This window comes from Epinephelus lanceolatus, chromosome 8 (genome assembly GCF_041903045.1).
Source record: "Epinephelus lanceolatus isolate andai-2023 chromosome 8, ASM4190304v1, whole genome shotgun sequence".
NCBI classification, from domain to species: domain Eukaryota; kingdom Metazoa; phylum Chordata; class Actinopteri; order Perciformes; family Serranidae; genus Epinephelus; species Epinephelus lanceolatus.
The window spans coordinates 43,984,514-44,008,352 of NC_135741.1; the positions used below are offsets into that span (position 1 = coordinate 43,984,514).

At 40.4% G+C, this 23,839-nt stretch overlaps 1 protein-coding gene across 1 annotated transcript; it reads right to left on the minus strand.

Annotated features, from left to right (window-relative positions):
- Nucleotides 1-1,506: 1,506 nt before the first annotated feature.
- ndufb11 (NADH:ubiquinone oxidoreductase subunit B11) lies at nucleotides 1,507-21,179 on the minus strand. The gene is made up of 3 exons (XM_033630083.2): nucleotides 20,952-21,179; nucleotides 2,146-2,276; nucleotides 1,507-1,801 (listed from the first exon to the last, which is right to left on the minus strand). Exons 1-3 carry the CDS (start codon nucleotides 21,123-21,125, stop codon nucleotides 1,672-1,674), a joined length of 435 nt encoding a protein of 144 aa, XP_033485974.1. The 5' UTR covers nucleotides 21,126-21,179; the 3' UTR covers nucleotides 1,507-1,671.
- Between the last annotated feature and the right edge of the window lie 2,660 nt (nucleotides 21,180-23,839).

The following is a 23,839-nucleotide window of genomic DNA, read 5'->3' on the forward strand; positions in this document are numbered from 1 at the left end:
ACAAACTGATATATGGGTCTGATCACTTTTTTTATGAATTGACATCATTCCAGACAGGATGTAAGTGTGTCTGTGACTTCCTGTACGGACTCAAGGCTATTCAAGAGAAGGCTGAGACACGGGGTCAAACATGGGGGGATTGCACATGCGCAGTGTAACTTGAGCTGCGATGCTGGAGGATGACAGCAGGGGCGCTAGATAAAAAGCGCAGGATCAGGCGATCAAGTAGTGCGCTTGGTGCAGTCTGTTTGGACTTTTGGACGGCTGCTGCCTGAACTTGTCGGAATTGCATCTCTGTCATTCTCACCCACAACGCAGGCCACCAGTGACAGTCCAGTAATAAGCTGTGAAAATGACATGCATGCACATCCCCTTTATTCCCGTGGTCTCACGCCATCTACTGAGCCTTTGAGGAAGTGCAGACCAGATTTTACTGCGCGTGTGCAATCCCCCCATGTTGGACCCCGTGTCTCAGTCTTCTCTTGAATAGCCTTGTACGGACTGAAGGCTGCTGGAAACTGTCGGGAAACTGTCCAACTTCACCGCAGCTTTTTGTCACCGCCCCCTGCTGCAGCCGCCTCCTCTCCTCTTCTTTCCAGGCGAGGCGCAGTTCATCTGGAACGAGCCTAATAACATCCACCGTTGCATAATTACATAGCCCAATATAAGTGCAGTTGGATTCTCTCAGCACCGCAGTTGTCTTTTTGTAAGTCCTTATGAATTCTCCTTCACATCTTCCCTTGACCTCATGACATTTTCCATCGAGGTCAAGGAAAAGTGGTTAGGAAAAGACGATAGGAGGGACTTTTCGACCGTAACCATGGTATGTAGCGTGTGAAATAGTGTATGGTGAATGTGCTAGGAAGGTTAGTATCGGCACAGTCACTACCTGGAGCTTGCATAAACAGAGTCTAGGTTTTTTGAAGATGGCAGTGCTGTTTGGGCTTAGAAAGCCATATGTAAGTAAGGTAAAGGAGGTTGTTGGGTCGGTGTGGGGAGCAGTGAGACCTGGCATTAGGGGAGTGTCTCTGGGACACCAGAGATCACTGTCTAGCCTCCTGGAGGTGTCGTGGGACCAACTGGATGAAACACTGGTGAAAGGAGGTTCCCACATGATGACCCCAAAGACATGTTAGTTATCACTGCTCACTGGTCTGTATAGTTAAGCCTTGCCATAATAGCTTATCATAGGGCTTAGGAGGTTATTCATTGAGTGCTGATCATTTCTCTAGAGCACACATTTCTTGTGTTTATTTGAATGAAGTACTTGTAAATGTGACATAGAAAAAGCACGCCTGTGATTGTTTTTAACCCCATCTTCATATGGACTGGAGTAGCTGTTTATCATTTTACTCCTCATGAATTTCCAACAATCACTGGGTTCATGGATGGTAGTTATTTGTAGAGCTCAAACCACATTTCTTTTCTGCTACTAACTGCATTGTGTCTGTGGCACTGAGCACTGCAAAATGTCAAAGACTGAAAGTTAGCATCACAAGGGTCGAATCACTGAACATTTACCTTTAATTCACCATTGAGAAACATTCTAACTGCTGTTTCAAGAAGTTGTCATCCACACATTAAAATTACACAATTTAACAACTACATAATTTATTCTGTCATAGTGAAATACAATAATCATGAAATCCAGTAGGTGGGTGTTAGCAGGGCCTACTCCTCTCCAGCAGGGGTGAGAACAATGTTGTTTGTGTCGTAGTAGTTCTCGTCGATGAGAGGAAGTCCCTCCTCCTCTCTCTGCTTGATCAAACGCTCAGCCTCCCTTCTTGCCCACTGACGCATGCTGGAATGAACACACACACAGACAGAGCGAGAGAGAGAGAGAGAGAGAGAGAGAGAGAGAGAGAGAGAGAGGGAGGGAGAAAGAAAAACTTTTGATACTGAACATTCATAATAACAAACCCCAGCTTGACTGGCGGGTGGGTGGCAACTTGGAACAGAAAACCACCACAAAAGATTGAAAGCATAAAAAAGAAGCAGCAATCAAAGGATAAAAGGCATCTGCAGGTAATGTGTATTAAAAATGAGTCCTCTGATAAAAAAACGTGGCTTAGCAGAACCGTCACCATGGCATGAGACACATCATCTTCTCCCTGAAAATGAACAGATGAGGAACTGAGAACTCACCCATGGTCTGGCAAATAGTGGATAAATGTTCCTCCAATAACTAGAGCCACTGAGATGCCAAAGAAGAATCCCACCCTCATGTTCCACTCATCCACCACAGGGTCACTCGAGAAGCCATGGTAATCTGGATTCTAAATATCACACAAGAGAAGCATCAGATACAGTCCAGACCTTCACCTGGCTTTACCGACATGTGTTCATTCTTTTGCCACCTTAGATCGAGACAGGACTTCAAGGATTTTTTCAGGCTCAGGCAAAATTAACTATTAACCTGGTTTGAAACAGCGGCATACATTTTCACTATTCAATATCACTTTAGTGATATTCATAAGATCACTTTTACCACTGTTTCCAAAGTGGGACAAGTGATTTCAGGTTAAACATGGCTGCATCCAAAAGCTAGTTAGACAGCATTAGAGTGAGAAATGTATATTTCAAATTTTAAATAACACCTAATACTGTTCAGCCTCAACCAACATAGCTTTCCAAGCACTAATCAGCGAAAATCAAATTGTTAAATTAAATTTAAAATGGCAGAGTATCTCTTAACTGTCAGAGACACAAGTCAGAGAAAGATGCTGCCCAAATACAGACTCAGTGACCACAGTCTAGCTAGTGGCGTAAGGTAGTTAAGTTGGGCTCCAGTGCACGCTATTATGACTGGCCCTTGGGCACCATAGTTACTATTTATCACACAGACACAGACACAGACACACAGTAACAGAGACAGAGAGAGAGACAGAGAAACTTTTGATACTAAACATTCATAATAACAAACCCTAGCTTGACTGGCGGGTGGGTGGCAACTCGGAACTGAAAACCACCACAAAAGATTGAAAGCATAAAAAAAGACGCAACAATCAAGGGAAAAAGGCAACAGTGTGCCTCTCTGCCACTTTTATGTTATATCCACATACAGATGTTCCAAGCTCGTCAGTCTTCAAAGATTTTGAACCTAAACTAGCTAATGTAAATCGTTTTGTCTTGTTACTTGATAAAACAGAGACCTGATATTGGACAACATCAACATACATATTACCCAGCAATCATCATTACATTTCTGTATATGACACAACTACAGGAAAAGGAAAATAAGAAATGTTTAGTTTAACTAAACAGTTTTTTATAGTTAAATAATTTTTTTCACAGTTAATGTAGAATAAGCATATCATTTTGTAATAGACTAATATTAGTTTTCAAAAACAGAAAACCACGATGGACATGGGTTAAGGCCCTGACACACCAAGTCGACGATTGGCCGTCGGTGAGCGTCTGTCGCCCTAGTTTTTGCGGTGTGCCGTCGGGGCTTTTTGGCCAATTGAGCATGTTGAATCAGTGGCGGAGCTTGTCGGTGAGAGAGATCACTCTGATTGGCTGTTCAGGTTTTATTTCCTCGCCCCTGTAGCGAGTGAATCTGCCTGTAATGAAACCAGGGCTAACCGGTGCTTCCTCCTCAGGCTCCACTTCACTCAGCTGCCCGACAGATCCGCTGCTTCTTCCCACTTTAACCTGAATAACAAACCGGGAGCGGCTAGCGGAGCGTTAGCCACAGCATGACTGGAGGGAAGCACAGCCAGTTAGCCTCTGCTAGTCTCTGAGCTAGCCACCTTTCCAGGTGGCAACTGGGCCCCTCCACCCCACAGGCCATGGTGCAACTGCATTGCCTGCACTGTCTATATTTACACCCCTGGTGTCGCCACAGAGAAAGGACGACACACAAGTCATGGCTACCAACAGAGGAAAGAATATGTAGTCGCTGCACAACAGGAGAGGTAGAGACAGAAATGCACTTCCTCTTAATTTGTGACAGATTTCATAACATCAGAGTAGGATACTTAAAGAAATTTGATTTGTTGATCAAGAACTTCACAGAGCTAGATGACAGTGAAAAGCAACAGATTCCACTGGGAGAGACACTGGGACATGCAGCACACTTTGCTGTACAATATGTGACTGCATGCCCAAAACTGACACACATCACTGAAATACAGCGTTGGGGTAATATATTATATTTTAGCAGTAACATAAGTAATATAACGCCTTACCAACAGGATTTCTGGTAATATGATCACATATACAATGTCACGTAACGCGTAACCACCTGAAATAAACTGTTAATTGTTTTTTTTATTTTATTCATCCACACCACTCTAGAGGTGAGTTCGTGTACAAAAATCTCTAAATGTTTAGAGTGGGCAATTTTTTTCGTGTAAACGTGTACACGGGTTTCACCGCTGGGTGGTAGTATTGCATTATACCAGTAAAGCCACAGTTATTCGAATACCAACCGAACGGGCCATTTCACCAACGTGTTGTTTTAATAGAACGGAGCACATAGGCTACTGACCTGTTGCCGAACCCGGTCTCACACCATTTCTTGTCATATTCACAGTTTTTACCTGCCAGCCCTTAAATGGTTTCTGTGTCCTGGGAGATACAGACATTTGGCAGGTGGTGTTACGTAGTAGATATCGTGGGAAGTAAAGCGGCGTATAGAGTGTACGGATGGAATGCACCATGAAATTAGTACGGTTCATGCTACGGGTGGTTGCAGTCTGTTCACAGTGTTTAGACAGGCTCCAGTTACAGCATAGTCTCTGTGAGAAAGCCCTACATTATATTATGTTATGTTTGCTGTAGAGGAGAAATAAATGTGCTTCTACACGGACGTCAGTTCTGCATCCTCATTCTTCAAGCAGAGTTGGTCCAGACTCCTAGAGCTAGTTACCAGCAACGAGCCAAATTGTAAAGATAATCCATACAAAACCAGTGTCTCCCAACTACGGTTCGGAGCGCCAGACTGGAGAACGTGACAGTCTATCACAGTTAGTTAACAATTAGTATCACCCCCCTCCCCCCTAAAAAAAAAAACAAAAAAACAACAAAAAAAAAAAACATTTTCGTGTACTAATTTTTCATAACCGTTTATGATCTCAAACACGTGTACATGTGTAATATATGCTTCTTCCCACAGATGTGTAAAGCTTTAATCCTGTTAATCTTGTCAGTAGTAAACGAGCCGCGGCTCTAAATTATGAACAACCGTAGTATTGAGAAGCTCCGCCATTACCTGCTCTTTTATCTGTAACTGTTAGCTTGCTTTTTTACATTTGGGTGTAATTTATTATCGTGCTTCCGCGTTTGCTCCTGCTGTTTGTGCGGCCTGGCTGATGCGCCACTTTTACGCACATACACACAGACACACAAACAGGGAGTAGAGATGCCGTGGTGGAGACAGAGAGGTGAAGGTAACGTGAGTTGATGACAACTACACTGTTACTGTGAGCGCAATAAAACCTGCTGAGGAAAAAGCCAATACTTTATCAACACACCTGATCAGCAACATGTAAACATGTAGGAAAGTGATATTTCAATCTGCTCTGTCAGCAGTATCTCATCCACCACCGCCAATACTATGTTATAAACAAGCACAGAGTGCTTTCCAGCTGACAGCAAATTGTTACTAAATAGCTTACCAACAACAACTGTTTATGTTTAACGGTTGAGCTTATCTTAAAACTTACCTATGGTCATGTGCAGGCCTGGAATTTCGTCATTTTAGGGGCAAGGCCACTTGGCCTTTCGTGTTGTCAATTTTTTTGCACAAAGGCCAAAAGCCAGGGCAGCAAGGCCATAAGATAAAACAATGATTTTAAGTCCACGTGCATAATGAAACCAAAACCAGATCATGTCGACGGGTCACATTTTTAGCAGCGAGCAACAGATCCACTTTTTTTTTTGCATACATATATATTATATACACAGGCATGGCCCTCCTCAACATGATGCAGAAACAGACTAAAAAGAGCTGTCAATGCACAGAAGCATAATAAGTGACATTAACAGGATCTAATAACACACACTATCTAATAACACACACTATCTCCACACACACAGACACACAGACACACACACACACACACACAGACACACGCACACACGCACCTCACCTCCTGATGCTTTCCTTATAGGTCAGTTTCACAGGATATAGTTTTATACATGGCAACAACAGTCATGTTTACAACAACAAAGTCACTATTTAAAACCCAATAATATCTCACTGGAATATAAATATTCCTCCTGACATCACAATACTGAGTGAAGAAAGTCACGTTATCTCAGCATGAACACAGACATCAGTATCAGTCATTCATCCTGCTCTCTGCCCCTCCTCTACTGAGGACACTCACTGTCTGCAGGTCGCTGCCTCAGGTACATGTTCAGATAAAGTGTTAGCCTACATACAGACAGCATTCATTTAGTTTGTCTTTAACAGTTTGCTGTTAGCACCGCGAGCGCGATGTGCTTGTGTCGACCGCGATCATAAATCATAATAGCGGTGAATGAGAAACTGTGGACAGAGTGGATTGAAATATTCTGCATGCTGATCACATGTATTGATAAAGTATTGGCTTGGCTGGCAGGGGTTTTATCGCACTTACTCACAGTAACAAGCGCAGTTGTCGTCAAGTAGAGTCATCTTGAAGTTATATTGCCTTCATCTTCCCCACCGTTGCACAATGATGATACATGAAACCGAAACTTTAAAAAGTAACGCCGATAATGGCGGAGCTTACTGTTATTACGGTGTTGATTAAACTTGCCTTGGGTTGTTTAATACCGGGTCTCGGTGCCGATCCCTGCCCGGGCGTTTGATGAAGTCTCCTGGTTGGCCGGTGATAGATTGGTGTCAGACTGTCGTTACAGCCTGTCCGAGCGGTTCATGCCAGGCTGGAATCAAACCCACCACTGGTGATGTAGCTACGCATCGTCTCATTTGATGTTGCTCAGTAAGAGTCCAGAATGTCATCGCATTCTTTTTCTCAAAAGACGCAGGTGTCAAAGTTGTGTTGACAGGAAAGAGGCAGAGGAGAAAACCGCAAAATTACCTGGGGCAGTGCGGGCTGGGCATCAAGGCCACTGTGGCCTTAGGGCAGATATTTTTTTCAAGGGCAAAGGGCCAAATGAGGAGGCCATAAGAGCCGTGGCCCTCGTGAAATTCCTGCCCTGGTCATGTGACCAGCAGGCAGTGAATCTCCTCAGCAGCAGAGGGAGGAGCAGAGAGGACAGAAGGACTGATACTGACTGATGTCTGTGTTCTTTATTCTTTCTACACTTCACTCAGTATTGTGATGTCAGGATGATTTATTATATTGCCATTTTTATTTTGTTTCCAATGAGGTATTAAGTTTATATTGTGACTTTGCGATATCAAATCGGGACTCAAATCGAATCAAGAAATAATTTGCGATACCCAGCCCTATGCTGTACCGTGCATTATCATATTCAGTGTGTTTCTATAAATACACCTGCAACATCTACAACGTATCCTGTTCTGTTTTTGCGTCCTAAGGCAGCCTGAAAGCAGCAGGGATAAGGAGCTGGCACATTGTCCCGTTCTTATACATAACTCTTTCTGGTGCTGCTGAAGCTGACCGGCACACAAGGAACTGGCAGGTGGGTCCTCAAGCTCTGGTTTATTAATTTGCGCTCGTCATAGTGACTAAATCGCACGCCGTTCTGTTTGTTTTGCTAACCTCAATATTTGTTCATTGTGTTTCAGATCATAGACCTGCAAATATTTATCTATATCTATTAATTATCAGACTGTTTTATCTGAAAGAAACATGCAATATTTACATCTAAGATAATAGAAAAAATAGTCAATATAGTCAACCAAGTGCAATGATGTCCTCCAAGATAATATTTGCCACTTTGTTTGCAGTAAACAAAGTTTGTTGTTGTTTTTCAGTTTCAGTTATATATTGGGGGGCATGGGGGGGGGGGGGGGACGACACATGTCCCCCTCAATGTATATGGTGACTACGGCCCTGTCAGCATGCATAATTAGGCTGCAGTTGTCTGGGTGCGCAAAGGTGAAGTGGCTGGTTTTGTCATACAAAGTTTGATGAAGTGTCAACTGGCCACAAATTTTCATTTCGGTGCATCCCTATTCAAGACACAGCTCAGGCCATGGCGTATGTGAAAGCAAATATCCTTTAAAGACGGCTCTGCACTCAGTTAGCTACGGAAGGGACCTAAAACTCACTTTATATTGAGAACTGTTCTTCTCCCTTCTTTTGGTTTACTTGTTTTTCTCCATAACCTTCATTTGGTGAGTACATGATCATCATATGAACACTGTCTATGTTGAAGTTGGAACACCAGAAGGTATAGATTATCCAGGAGATATAACCAGAATCACATATCGCTGATAATAGTAAGAATTTAATTTGTTATACTAATTGTTTAAATCATTGGCCATTCCTGTTTTATAACTGTATTCAGGAATATAGAACAACCAAAAAATGCCAAGGGGTGTTGAGTCTCTGTTTAGTTTAATTTAATTGTATTTCTTTATCTTCTAAGGATGGCTCTGCTTTCAGTGTGGCATGGAAGGGCCTAGAATTGGCCTTATAAATCTTGTGAATTGTTCCTCCCCTCTTTTTTATTTCATTTTTTATTTTTACTTTCTCCATGACCCTCATTTGTTGAGTAGGTGACCATTATATATAAACACTATGTGGAAATTGGAATAACAGAAGAAAAGGACTATCTAGGGGAGATAAGTGTAATCAGAACCACTTGTTGCTGCTGATAATCACGACCAAGAATTTAAAGTGTCATACCGACTGTTCAAATCATCAGTTATCTTTTCTATTCTTTTATAGCTGTACTCAGGAACATAAAATGACCAAGAAATGAAATGGGGTGCTGGGTTATTGTTTAATTGGCACCACCTTTTATTTTTTTAATATTCTAAAAGGATTTTTTGGATTTCAACAAGAGCGGAGCAATCTGTGTTAGACTTGTGTTGTTGTATTCACCAGTCCACAAAACATATTATCACATAGATTATTTTTTTCTAGACAGCAAATTACTTTCACTAGTTAGGGAATGTGAATATCAGGCAAAAGTAATATCGGATCATGCTCCACTATTGATGACTTTATGCATACCAATTACACACACGCATGGTGTTTCAATACATTACTCCTCTCTGATGCAGGATTTGTCAAGTTTATATCAACTGAGATAAATGAGTATCTGGCACACAATCAAACCCCAGGAATGTCATCCTCAGTAATTTGGGAATCAGTGAAAGCATATCTTAGGGGACAAATCATATCATACAGTGCCCATATCAAAAAAGCCCAAAATGAATGCCACAAAAAATGAATCAAAGATATCCTACAACTTGATGCAGTTTTGGCTCAGTCTCCACCGCCTGATCTGTTTAAGCAACGATTAACTCTTCAAGCTGAACTTAATCTATTGTCCACAAAGCATGCTGAAAATCTTACAAATAAATCGAGACATAAGATATATGAATATGGTGAAAAGACTGGGAAGTTTTCGGCAAACCCGCTATGTCAAGAAAATGTAGATCGAGCTATAAATGCGATAAACAACAAGATAGGTGCTAAATTTACAGACCCCTTTGAGATCAATCAGTAGCCCTTTTTAGATAGGGATTGTGAGCAAATGAAACACTTTGCACATCTATTAAAAAAGACAGGTGCGTTGGAGAGAGAAGACCAAAAAGTTGCAAAAGGATAGATAGGAATTGTGCAAATTTGCACGAAAGCCCAATCAGTCTTTTTTCAGCATTGGCAGTATGAAAACAAAATCAGGGAGTGCAGTAAAATGCTGCCTACCTAATTTTGTTTATACAGAATGTGCCTTTTTCAGGGCAATGGGGGGCATGAGCAAGTAACAAAACGTGTAGCTCAGCATGTGACATAAACAGTGATGTGGAGGGAAGCCACGGCTGGTCAGTCCTTTAGCGATTCTCTCATAAGTCGGCCCGTTTTTCACTGTCCCCGTCATTTGACGGTTAATGGCCTCTTCGTTTGCGAGGACAACGGGGCGCGCAATGCTTTGTCTCCCCAGTTGCTCATCTTACAGTGTCTGTCAGGTTTGTGTTTGCCTCTTGCCACTAGCTGCTCGCTAATTCCTGCTATCAGCTGTTTCCTGTTTATCCACTGCCTGTGGTTCGCACATGTGGCGTCATCAACAGCTCCTCCCACAAATCTTCAACAGCCCCTCCCGTTGCGGAAGGCCTCGGTCTTTTTAAAATAAAAGGGTTCTGCCAATATGACTACCCTACGAGGCGGAAAATTGGGCATCTCGGATCAACTTGTCAATCCGGCTCTGTGTGTCCAAACACTTGCGGCTTGCCGGCAAAATGGCCCAACATTCGCGGAAAATCTGGCAGTGTATAAGGGGCTAGTGTTTCTACAGGTATTATTCAAAACTTAGAATGTAGTAATGACGAATCTCTGTTTGACTCCTTTTTTTTTTAGTAGTCTCAACACTTCCATTATTGATGAGGAAACTGCCACCAATTTAGAAAGTCCATTTTCAAAATAAGAATTTATTACTGCAGCCAGGTCCATGCAAAATGGGAAATCCCAAGGGCCGGACGGATATCCAGGTGAATTCTTTAAAAAATTTGCCAATGAACTTGCTCCTATCATTTCGACCCATCTCCCGACCTAATGTTGACAGTAAACTGCTTGCCAAAATATTAGCCCGCCGTTTAGAAACAGTTCTACCCTCTATAATTTCCGACGACCAGACCGGATTTATCAAAAATCGTTATTCATTTTTTAATATACGTAGATTAATGAACATCCTTTACAATCCCACTCCACCCGACACGCCCGAAATGCTTCTATCTCTCAATGCTGAGAAAGCATTTGATCGGGTGGAGTGGGATTATCTCCCTCTAGCAGCAATTCGTACAAATGATAACCTATGCTCCTTTTCATTGTGTCGTGGGACCAGACAAGGCTGCCTGTTATCTCCCCTCCTATTTGCCTTGGCAACTGAACCACTAGCGACTGCGATATTTGATAACATCTCGATTAAAAGCATAAGAGGAATAACACTGAACATAAAGTATCCCTTTACGCGGATGATATTCTCTTGTACTTATCTGAACCATTAAGTAGCCTACCACAAACACTTGCCTTATTAGATACATTTGGAAAAATATCTGGTTATAAAATAAATACACATAAAAGCGAGCTCATGCCTATTAACCCTGCTGCTAAACAGCTCGGGTTCAGCTTACTGCCCTTTAAAATAAGTAAAAGCAACTTAAGTACCGTATTTCTCCAAATAGTAGCCCGGACGTTTATTTCACAAAATCGATTTTGACCCCAGGTGTTTAAAAGAACCAGGCAACTATTTGCTCAAGGCTTTTAATTTTTTTTTTGCACCGACCTGCACCAGGCCGTTATTTGGTTACAGTTCCTGTCCAGTATGTTTTTTAGTGCAAAAATACTGCATAATGTAGGGGTGAGTTCGTGTACAAAAATCTCTAAACGTTTAGAGTGGGTCATTTTTTTCGTGTACACGTGTAGACAGGTTTCACCACTGGGTGGTGCTATTGCATTATACCAGTAAAGCCCCAGTTATCCAAATACCAACCGAACGGGCCATTTAACCAACAGTTACAGGCCGCCACACTGAAATATCGCCATTCCGACGGTCCGCCATCCCAAATTCTGATCCCTGAGTCCTGACAGTAAGCTATGGCGAGCCTGTAGAAGCTGTATTCCCCATGCATGTCAGCGATTTTCACCAGCGAAGCACATGAGTAATTCAGGCTGACATTACCTGTTTTTCAGCAAACTCTTCTGGTAATTTTATTAAAAGGCATGGCATATAGGTCCACAGTAACTTATTATTATTATTGGGTCTTATAAGAGTGGGCTACAATGAGTACCGGGCCATCAAATCACAGCATCCGCGGTGAGAGGAGACGGAATTGTGTGCGCTTTTACGCACGCGGGTCAAGGCGATCACGGATATTTGATGTGGGAAAGATGTAGCCAGATGTAGCCAGATGTATTACCTGTTTTAGATACGTGGCTGTCTGTCTGTCCGTCCGTAGCACGAGTCATGTGCACCACTTCACCACCAACCCGTGCGTAAAAGTGCAAACAGTACATCAAGGAGGGACAGCCATGAGGCAATGAATGAGGAAATAATCGCCCGGGCGTTTAATCAGACCGGCGTTTAAAATGCAAAATGGGGTCAAATCCCCGGCGGCTATTAGGTGCCCAGTGGCTATTTGCCACCGGGCAACTATTTGGAAATATACGGTATTTGGGAATCTGGATTACACATAATTTCAAACACCTCTACAAAGCTAATTTTCCCCCACTTATAGAAACCCTGAAAAATGATTTTGAGCGCTGGAACTTATTATCATTATCATTAGGAGGTAGAATTAACACCATTAAAATGAATGTGCTACCTAGATTTTTGTATCTGTTCCATGTGTATGTATTCCTATCTTATATATCTCATCGGACAAGCATTTTCACTTAATAACATATCAATCAATACCCCTATATCAAGAAACAATATGTTTAAACCCTCTATTATAAACAGTTCCTTCCATACTTGGACCAAGAATGGATTAGTTACATTAAAAGATTTATATATCAAATGATAATTTTGCATCATTTGAGCAGTTGAGATTGAAATTCGAAATTCCTAAATCGCACCTCTTTAAATATCTGCAACTTCGCAGCTTTGTATACTCAAACTCAGCTCACTTTCCATTATTACCAGCCAGCTCTCTCCTCGACTCTGTTTTGGAGTTCAGTTCCTACCATTAAGGGTTTATCAGCAAAATTTACACGTCGCTCAACTCTCACAATTTAGAACCTCTGACACATATAAAAAGACAATGGGCGGAAGATTTGGGCACAGAGTACTGACCAGTTAAATCCCTCAGTTGTAAACTTTGAAAATCAAGTGCTTATTGGCAAATGGGATAAAAGCAAAGAAAATACATAAGTTACATAGAAATGAGGCCAGTACTGAAAGTGTAAAGCTAAAAAGTAAAGAATATAAGAAAGAGTTGTTTAAAGCTCAGAGGGCCTAGAGGATTAAATTTAAGAGGGAGCTGTTGAATGTTAAGTCCAAAAATCCAAAGCTTTTCTGGAAGATGCTTAATGGTTCTATCAGTAACAATGAGAACTGTCCAATTTCACCTGAAGTTTTTTACAAGCATTTCAAAAGATTATCTGACTGGGAAGTACAAATGACTGAGGTGCTTGAAGGTGATTGTGCTGAACACACTCATGACAGTAACGTCCTAAATTCTAGTATTACCGAACATGAAATTAAGGAGGTTGTTGTAAAATTAAAACCTGGAAAAGCAGCAGGAACTGACTGGATCCTAAACAAGTATATCAAAAGTAGTGCAAGCATTTTTATGCCATTATATGTTTCTTTAATTAATAAGATCCTTGACACTGGTATTTTCCCTGAGGACTGGGCAGTTGGTCTGATTGTGCCAATCTTTAAGAAAAAAGGTGATGCTGCAGATTGTGATAATTATAGAGGCATCACACTTTTGAGTTGTTTGGGTAAACTATTTACGAATATACTAAACACAAGACTACTTAAGTTCTGTGAGGACAATTCTATCCTGAGGGAAAACCAGGCAGGATTTAGAAAAGGGCTATTCCACCACTGATCATTTGTTTTTGTTGAAACATGTCATTGATTTATTTTGTTTCAAAAGGAGGAGACTATTCTGTTCCTTTATTGATTACAGTAAGGCTTTTGATTCAGTCTGGAGGGATGCTCTCTGGTATAAATTGCTAAAAGTAGGTGTTAAGGGTAAATTCCTGGACGTAGTAGTGAACATGTATAAAAACAAAAAATCGTGTGTTTTGTAAATGCATTTAAGTCAGATTTTTTTGTAAGTTTAGCAGGTGTTAGGCAGGGCGAAAATCTATCTCCATTGCTGTTTGCACTGTTTATTAATGATTTAGAGGATTATCTGATATGTAATGGCTGTCAGTCTATTAACTTTGATGATGAAATGATTGATAATTATATGCAACTTACGGTATTGTTGTACGCGGATGATACAATTGTCATGTCTACTTCAAAGGAGGGGCTACAGAAAGCAATAGACTTGATGTGTGGTTTCTGCGAGAAATGGAAACTGAAGATCAATAGCGAAAAAACCAAGGTCACAGTGTTTGGACCCAGAAAAGCTGACACCAGCAATCTAAAGTTTGTTTGTAATGGAGAAAATTTAGAAGTTGTTCATTGTTTTAAATATCTGGGGATCACTATGAACTATAATGGTTCATTTAAAATTGCTATTGATGAGTTGTGTAAGCAGGCGTCTTGTGCTATGTATGCCCTCCTTTGTAAAAGTAGAACACATGATCTACCTGTAGATGTCACACTAGACCTCTTTGACAAGTTGGTTTCACCAGTCATGTCATATGCATGTGAGGTTTGGGGATTTGAAAAAATTGATGCGCTAGAAAAACTACATCTCAAATTCCTCAAATATATTCTAAAAGTTAAAACATCAACATGTAATAACATGGTCTATGGTGAGTTGGGGAGGTATCCACTGTGTATCGCAGTCAAAAAGAGAGTTATCGGTTATTGGGGGAGGCTGAAGGTAAAGAAAGTAAATTAAATGGGATAATGTACGAATGTTTATTTAGACTAGTGTTGCACGGTATACCGGTACTATTTTAGTACCGGTACTATTTTACTAAATGCTATTTTTTACGAATGTTTATTTAGACTAGTGTTGCACGGTATACCGTGCAACACTACTATTACTATTAGTACTATTTTAGTACCGGTATACCGTGCAACACTAGTCTAAATAAACATTCGTAAAAAATAGTATTTAGTAAAATAGTAACGCGGTAGTAGAGTATTCCAAACGGTACTATACTGCATTTGGAAAATACCGGTACTTTGAAATTGATTCAGTTCTTTAAAAAATGTCAGTCTAGGAGCGCTTCCTGGACTCAAGACAAGTTTTGTTGAGGTGCTCTTTGGAAGGGAATCTTTAGACTGAGAAAACAAGGAAGACCCCAAGGCACTCTCAGTTGAACAAAGTTAAAAAGCCTTTATTTTAATGGCTTGGTAACATTTCCCTTTAAAAAAAACAAAAAAACAACTCTGATGCGTTTCGGCAATTAAGCCTTCATCAGGGAGTCAAACAGTTCTCAACAGGAAGGAGAGTTTCTTAAAGCATAAGTCCACCTATCAGAAACCTCCACCTGGCAGGAGTGCTGGTCAGGTGACAATTGCCATTACATAAAAGCATCCAGTAGATGTCATCCTTACAACACAGTCAGAGATAAGTATCATACAATTCTCAAGAAGGTCAAACATGAATATAGAAGGTCAACATGCAAAACACATTACAGTCAGGTTAAAAAATAAACCATGCAGAGAGTAAACTCAAACAACATTAAACAGACAATCAAATAAAGACACTGAAGTCAAGATCCTCATTCGGGCCTGGATATTTAGTGGCCTGTAGTTTATAAATCCAAAAGGTTTCCCTCTGATTTAACTGTCTCTGTCTATCCCCTTTCCTCAAGGACAGTGGAATGTGATCAACCACACAAGCCTGTAAGGTGGATGGGTCACTGTTATGATGTTCTATATAGTGTCTTGCCATGGGATAGTTTATGTTGCCTGTGCGGATTGCATATTAGTGTTCAGCCAGTCTGTCTTGTAGGCGTCGTTTAGTTCTTCCTACATAGAAAACTTTGCACATAGGGCATTCCAATCTATAAATGACAAATGAGGTTTTACAGTTTATAAATTGGTTAACTGTGAGTTGTTTTTGGGATACAACATCCTGAAATGTTTTGGTTTGCATTACATTAGCACAGTGATTACAGTGGTGGCATTTGTAACAACCACTAGGCCTAGTGCATAACCATGTTTGTTGGCAGTCTGGTTTGAGGTAGCTGTGGACCAGTTTGTCTCGCAGGGTAGGGCATCTTCTAAAACTTACCAAAGGTGGTTCAGGAAAAACCTGGCTCAGAAGATCATCACTCTCAATGATACCCCAATTCTTTCTTATGATTTGCTTAATTTGTTCAGCCTCTGTACTGTACATAGTGACAAATACTGGTCTGTCTTTTGTCTGTTTATTAGTCTTTCTTTTCAGTAGTGATGACCTATCAGTGTGTTTAGCTCTAGTGTAGGCCTTTTGGAGAGTGGTGTTTTTATACCCCCGTTCCACAAACCTTGATATCATTTCTTTAGATTCACTTTCAAAAACCTCGTCTTGGTCACAAATTCTCCTTACTCTTTGGAACTGTCCATATGGTACATTCTCTTTGAGCCAATTTGGATGGAAACTTCTGGCATGTAGAGTGGTGTTTCTGTCAGTTGGTTTCTTGTACACAGAGGTATGTAGTTAATACTGTTCAGTATTAACTCAAACATTAAGCTGTCTTTGGAATACAGTAAATATTTTATTAACTTTCTTGACCTTACCATCTCTAAAGATGATCAAGGATCTCTACATACCTCTGTGTACAGGAAACCAACTGACAGAAGCACCACTCTACATGCCAGAAATTTCCATCCAAATTGGCTCAAAGAGAATGTACCATATGGACAGTTCCAAAGAGTAAGGAGAATTTGTGACCAAGACGAGGTTTTTGAAAGTGAATCTAAAGAAATGATATCAAGGTTTGTGGAACGGGGGTATAAAAACACCACTCTCCAAAAGGCCTACACTAGAGCTAAACACACTGATAGGTCATCACTACTGAAAAGAAAGACTAATAAACAGACAAAAGACAGACCAGTATTTGTCACTATGTACAGTACAGAGGCTGAACAAATTAAGCAAATCATAAGAAAGAATTGGGGTATCATTGAGAGTGATGATCTTCTGAGCCAGGTTTTTCCTGAACCACCTTTGGTAAGTTTTAGAAGATGCCCTACCCTGCGAGACAAACTGGTCCACAGCTACCTCAAACCAGACTGCCAACAAACATGGTTATGCACTAGGCCTAGTGATTGTTACAAATGCCACCATTGTAATCACTGTGCTAATGTAATGCAAACCAAAACATTTCAGGATGTTGTATCCCAAAAACAACTCACAGTTAACCAATTTATAAACTGTAAAACCTCATTTGTCATTTATAGATTGGAATGCCCTATGTGCAAAGTTTTCTATGTAGGAAGAACTAAACGACGCCTACAAGACAGACTGGCTGAACACTAATATGCAATCCGCACAGGCAACATAAACTATCCCATGGCAAGACACTATATAGAACATCATAACAGTGACCCATCCACCTTACAGGCTTGTGTGATTGATCACATTCCACTGTCCTTGAGGAAAGGGGATAGACAGAGACAGTTAAATCAGAGGGAAACCTTTTGGATTTATAAACTACAGGCCACTAAATATCCAGGCCCGAATGAGGATCTTGACTTTAGTGTCTTTATTTGATTGTCTGTTTAATGTTGTTTGAGTTTACTCTCTGCATGGTTTATTTTTTAACCTGACTGTAATGTGTTTTGCATGTTGACCTTCTATATTCATGTTTGACCTTCTTGAGAATTGTATGATACTTATCTCTGACTGTGTTGTAAGGATGACATCTGCTGGATGCTTTTATGTAATGGCAATTGTCACCTGACCAGCACTCCTGCCAGGTGGAGGTTTCTGATAGGTGGACTTACGCTTTGAGAAACTCTTCTTCCTGTTGAGAACTGTTTGACTCCCTGATGAAGGCTTAATTGCCGAAACGCATCAGAGTTTTTTTTTTTTAAGGGAAATGTTACCAAGCCATTAAAATAAAGGCTTTTTAACTTTGTTCAACTGAGAGTGCCTTGGAGTCTTCCTTGTTTTCTGATTCAATTCTTTAATTTAGTTAATTTATTTTACTCAATTATGCACACAAACGCCTTTCTTGTTCCTATTGGTGCACAGATTGCACAAGTGGTGTGTATGACAACACCTGTATCAACATTCGCAGCTGGCGTACGTGAAAAAAGACAAGAGAAAGTCTGCCTCGCAAAGGGAGACAACATGAGACAACACCAACTTAGTGAAACATTTGAGCAACCAAATCGTGACGTCCGTACCGAGGTACTTACCGAACCATGATTTTTTTGGTACCATTACACCCCTACTATTTATTGTTCTAAAAGTTTGTATCCAAAAGGACTTTTCCTTAGGAAAAGTACCGAAGAGTATCGAAAAGTATCGAAATTCATATTGGTATTGGTACCGAAACAAAGATTTTGGTATCGTGACAACACTAATTTAGACTGTATAATTTAAATGTGTTTGTGTCTCCATGGATCCTGCAAGTGAAACGGATACTGGATGATTGTGGTCTGTCTTATCTCTGGCTGTCTCAAGCATGTAGTAACAGTGACTGGTTGAAATCAACTGTCGAACAGAGACTTAAAGATCAGTTTCTGCAAAAATGGCAAAGTGAACTTTATAGTATGACATCATGTGATATTTATGTTGAGTTTAAACAAGAATTTACATTAGAAAAGTATTTATTGTGTGAAAATCAAAAGTACAGACAGGCCATCTGTAACTTCAGGACGAATAATACCAGAATCCCAAAAGTCACTGGAAGATATAAACGTCTGGATAGAAGCCAGAGGTTTTGTAATCTTTGTAATGATAACTGTATTGGCGATGAGTTTCATATCCTGTTTGAGTGTAAAAATGTAAGTATAATGAAACTCAGACAAAAACTTATGCCAAAGTATTACATAAATCGTCCATCTATGACTAAGTTAATTTTAAGTTAATACTAAGTTAACTAAGTTAATAAGCTAAAAGTTATTTGTAAATTAGGTGCCTTTTTGAAGAGCGTCTTCCCTTTATTTAAGTAATACATTTATTTTGTTTTCGTTGCCGGGATGAGAGAATTTGTACAGCCTTGCTACTAGCTATGTTTGTATAATTGTTTTCGTATAGCTGTGCTCCATACCATGTGATCATGGTCGTGAGTTAAATAAATAAATGAAATGAAAGAACTTTGTGAGGATACATGGCACTCTGCACTAGATAAGATACACTCATCCTCAATTTGTTTAAGACATAAGGTAATACAGTTCAAGATTGTACATAGACTGCATTTGTCTAAAGCAAGATTGGCAAAAATTACACCAAATATGGATCCTAACTGTGACTGCTGTGGAACAACAAAAGGCACTTTATCACACATGCTCTGGCTCTGTCCAAAATGAATGGATTTCTGGCTATCTATATTCAAAAAAAAATTCTGACTTGCTAGAAAGACCCATAGAACCTTTTGCCATAATTGCAATATTTGGTACAGTACCGCAGGATCTCTGTCTCAACCGACACAGCAAAAACATGATAGCGTATGCTATGCTCCTGGCTAGGAGACTTGTATTGCTTAAACGGAAAGACAGATCACCTCCAACCTTATGCACCATCTGACTTTAGAAGAAAATCGTTATGCCACAAGAGGCTGCGCCCTCAAGTTTTACACTATATGGCAACCAGTTCTAGATCAGGTAGAAAAGATAGATGCCTCAGATATTTAAAATGTATAGACATAACCCCTACCCTCTTCTTTTTTCTTTCTTGCTTTCCCCCCCTACTTTTACCTAATTTGTGTTTTCTGTGCATTTATAAATTGTATATCATATTTACCATTGAACTTGTGATGTGGATGTGTGGCGGTGCAGTGGGGTGGGGATGTTTGTTTGTGGGGTGGGATTGTGTTGAACTTTATTGAACTGCATCTCAAACTGTATTTTGTATAATTTAAAAAACGAATAAAAACACTCTGAACAAAAAAGGACAGGCCATTTAATTGTTGTATATCATCACGCTGTTATTAATATAAGCAGGGGATTTTAATCCAAAGTGAATGCATGAATGGGTCAGACCTGCAGCACTGGGTTTGAAATAAACTGGAGCTTCTGTGCTTTGATTACCTGCTGTGAAACAATAAGACCCTCATCCATTTAAAATGAACATTAGTTCCTCTGAGCTCATTTTGGTCAAAGTAACACAAAAGTAGTGTAATAAGTAACTTATTATTCTACACAAAGAGTAATATCGTAAAGTACTTTATAACTTTCAAATTAAGGTAACTAGTAATGCATAATATATATACTGTTAAAATAACATAACTGAATGTGACCAATAATTACGTCGACATAACATCCTGTCACACACACATTACTTAGGAAAATTACACAGAATTCATTACAACATCATTGTGACAATGTAAAATAAATGAATAATATCAATAACAGGAATACCACATTTCTTTTGAAGACATTCGTCTGTTTCCATTTTCATGTGTGTGTTGACAGATGTAGTGAGGTTTGATACTGCACACATACAAACAAGCGTAACACATTGACCAAACTCTTACAGTGTTGTGTTGTTTACTGGGTAGGCTACCGTCTGTCTTTGCACTGTGGGCTGGCTGTGACTGCTGCCAAATATACCTAATTACATAATGACAGGAAGTGGGTCAACTGCAACCAATAATTTCTTGTCTGACGTTAATCAAGTGTATGTACTCAGTTTAGGATTGTCACTGCCATCTGATCCATTTAAAATGTATTTTCGTGACAATGATGAAAGGGGTGTAAGGTTCAAACTGGGCTCAGCTCTTGTTTGGACTGATAGTGTGTTAAATCCATTAGTAACTATCTGATATCGCTTTCTTATGCTGATTAGTCAAACAGCACAGTGAGAAGCATTGTGATTGTCCTAAACCAATCAAAAGCAACTAAGCTGAACTTGGCAGTAGCAACGAGTGTGTAACTTAGCTCTAGCTAGCTAATGTTACATAACCGTTGATAGAGCTCACTGCGGGTCTCATTCGTTGTAGTAGCGACGCACAACATAACGCAAACCACTGTCTCCATGTCTATGTGTGTGACATAAACAACTTGATCGGTTAGCAACGTTAAACGTCAATACTAACGTTAAGTTACCGTATCATGGAGGAACTCACCTTGACGTATGGGCTGACCTCACCGTGTCCAGCCTGCTCCGCGGCAGGGTGCAGCTCCGTCACAGCAGTCGAACCAGCGGCACCGGTCGGTTTCGACTGGGAGACGAACCGAGTCGGTGGACAGGACAGTAACCGAGGCACAGTGGGCCCGAACCGTGATAGTCTGGTCAACATTTCACCTACTTTTGATATTATTGTCCCGGAACCGGAAACACGAGTTTTAACCCCTGTTCTTCTTCATTTCCTCGAGATCAAATGGCGTGTTACCATAGACATATATACTGCCGTCAACAGGTGGTCGAAGGTAGTGCACCCTGACGATTCTGCTGCCGGTATGTTCTCTCATAGTTTTGATATGGCCCCTTATCCAAATATGTATTCAGGGGCGGGCTGGGGTTGAAATTCAGCCCGGGAGCTTGATTCGGAGAGGCCTTTTTTCCGATCGCACGACGGACGCAAGTGGAACCGTAATTTTAACACGAATACTTTATTTGCAATATAAAAACAATCTAATGATACGCTATTAAACACAACACACACAGATTAGTCAGTCAGTTGAGTGTACTGAATATAATATAATTCTATGCAAAGACCTATTGCCAACCCAGTTCTGCACACTGCACCTGGCACTGTTTTTTTGGTGGTTCCTGCTCAACTTTCCTCCTTCTCCTCCTCCACCTCCTCCTCCTCCTTCTCCTTCTCCTGTCCCTCCTCATCTGTCTCTTCCTCCTCCTCCTCACTCCTATGACTGGCATTATCCTGTCTCTCTGCATCAACTCCACGACTGACACTGGCCTTGTCAGCTAATAATAACAATAACAGCAACAATGATAAACGTTATAGCACTTTTGCAAAGCATTCACAGTGTTAGAACACAAATACAATATAAAAATCAACATAGCAAAAGCGCCACACACACACACACACACACACACACACACACACACACACACACACACACTAGCCTAAATGAATTACTCACTTTAATGTATTTTTCTTGAGCTGGTAAAAATGGCTATATATTAATGTAGAAACAGAACAGGAAAACAGCTGTATAGCCTATATATTCCAATATTATCTTTTTAACTTTGAACACAGACTCCCTCTTGAAATAGGCCTAGGCTATGTTTTCTTTTGCAATAGCCTAAAGAAATTTGTGCGTTTTTCTGGTCAGCCAGTATGGATTTTATTTTTAATTGATAAAGCAGATTAATGATTTATGCGTATGTTGTAACATTGCTGATAGGCTACCTTTAATGTTCTGTGTGCCCTGAACACATCCAAAAATACAAACTAGAGTTCTCAGTGGACCTGAAAATTACAACCCGACACTGCAGGTTTTTAAGCCCAGAGGAAGCCCGAGGTCCGACCCGGCCCGAGTCATTTGCATATTTTTTCGGCCCGAACCCGGAACGAACCCGCGGGTCCGGTCGGGTTTGTCGGGCCGGCCCGACCCGTCTGGGATGATAGGGCCATGTAGGCAGTGCTTGCTAACCGCTCGTACCTCCCCTTAATATGCAAAATATTAGATTGACCCAGTCTGATGTTCCACTCTGTGCCACTGCCACCTGCGGCTGCGAGGGCAGGCTGCTGCGGTCAACCGCGGCAGCGTTTTAAGGGGTAAGAAAACGTTCCGACCACCGGCCGATTCGGCCTGAAACAGACCGGCCGTTCGGGAATACTCCCGAACCTCCCTATGGCCAGCCCGCCCCTGTATGTATTTATTATAAAAGTAGAGCCTAGAAGCTTTCAAATACAACTTTGTTTCATACAGACACCTTTTAAAAAGAAAGTTATTTTTTTACAAAAGATAATAGGCTATATGATGGTGTTGGTACAGTTCAGGCTAAAGCATTGATTAAAAAACTTTGCAATAAAACAATGGCCTAAACGTCGTGCAATAAAACGAAATATTCGGGATGTACAATAATACAAGCATGTCATCAGTACTGGACGATATTGGCTTGGATTGGCCAACATGTTGCTAATATCGGTACATCATTGGTATTGGCCAACGTCGGCTTTAAAATGAATTATCAGAATTGGCCAACATGCTTTTTCTTATTTTGCCCAATGACTGAATATTACATGCATTGAAAAGCCTTCTATTTCATGTCTCCATCCCCTGGTGGGCCATCACAATAATAGCATGCATGATGTTAATGCCACTTACAGTAAAGACTTGATGATCACTAAAATTAGGTGGGGAAAGAAGTGGATATATTGATATCGGTATTGGTTATCCGCCAAATAAGTTGTTATATATTGGCATATTGGATATCGGCAAAAAAAAAAATCTATTATTGTGCATCCCTAAAAAATACATAAAGTCAGGAGTAAAATGCTATTTTTTCATGTTTATGAACAAAGTATGCAAAAACAAACCGTTTTTTAAAACTCTGGTGTACTTTTGGAGATAAATCAAAAATACTACTGTAACCCCATTAAACGCTATGGAGCTCAAGGTTTCAAAATGTATCTCCTCTTAAAATGTTTAAAGTAGACACTTCAAGCTACGCTAAAATAGATACTGTTATCACTTTTAAAAAAATACTCAGACATTGTAAATTCTTTTTCCTTTTTAATAACTTATACTCATTTCCATACTCTACCATTCATTCTCTGTGTAATGTGCTAAAACTTATCAGACTTTAACACTTTTTTCTCTTTTTAATATAGTCTAACTTTAATTTTCAGACTGCGAAAAGTGGAGGAGTTTGATTAGATACTGAATATGTCCATTAAAATTGCTGGACAGCAGCAAAACAGCATGATGATGACCTGTGAGTCCAGAGTGGTAGGAAAGGCCAGGCAATTACAAGAGAGGTTTCACATCCTCTGTTCAGTGTATGTCAGCCCTCCGAACCAGTTTTGCTCACAGATCATTT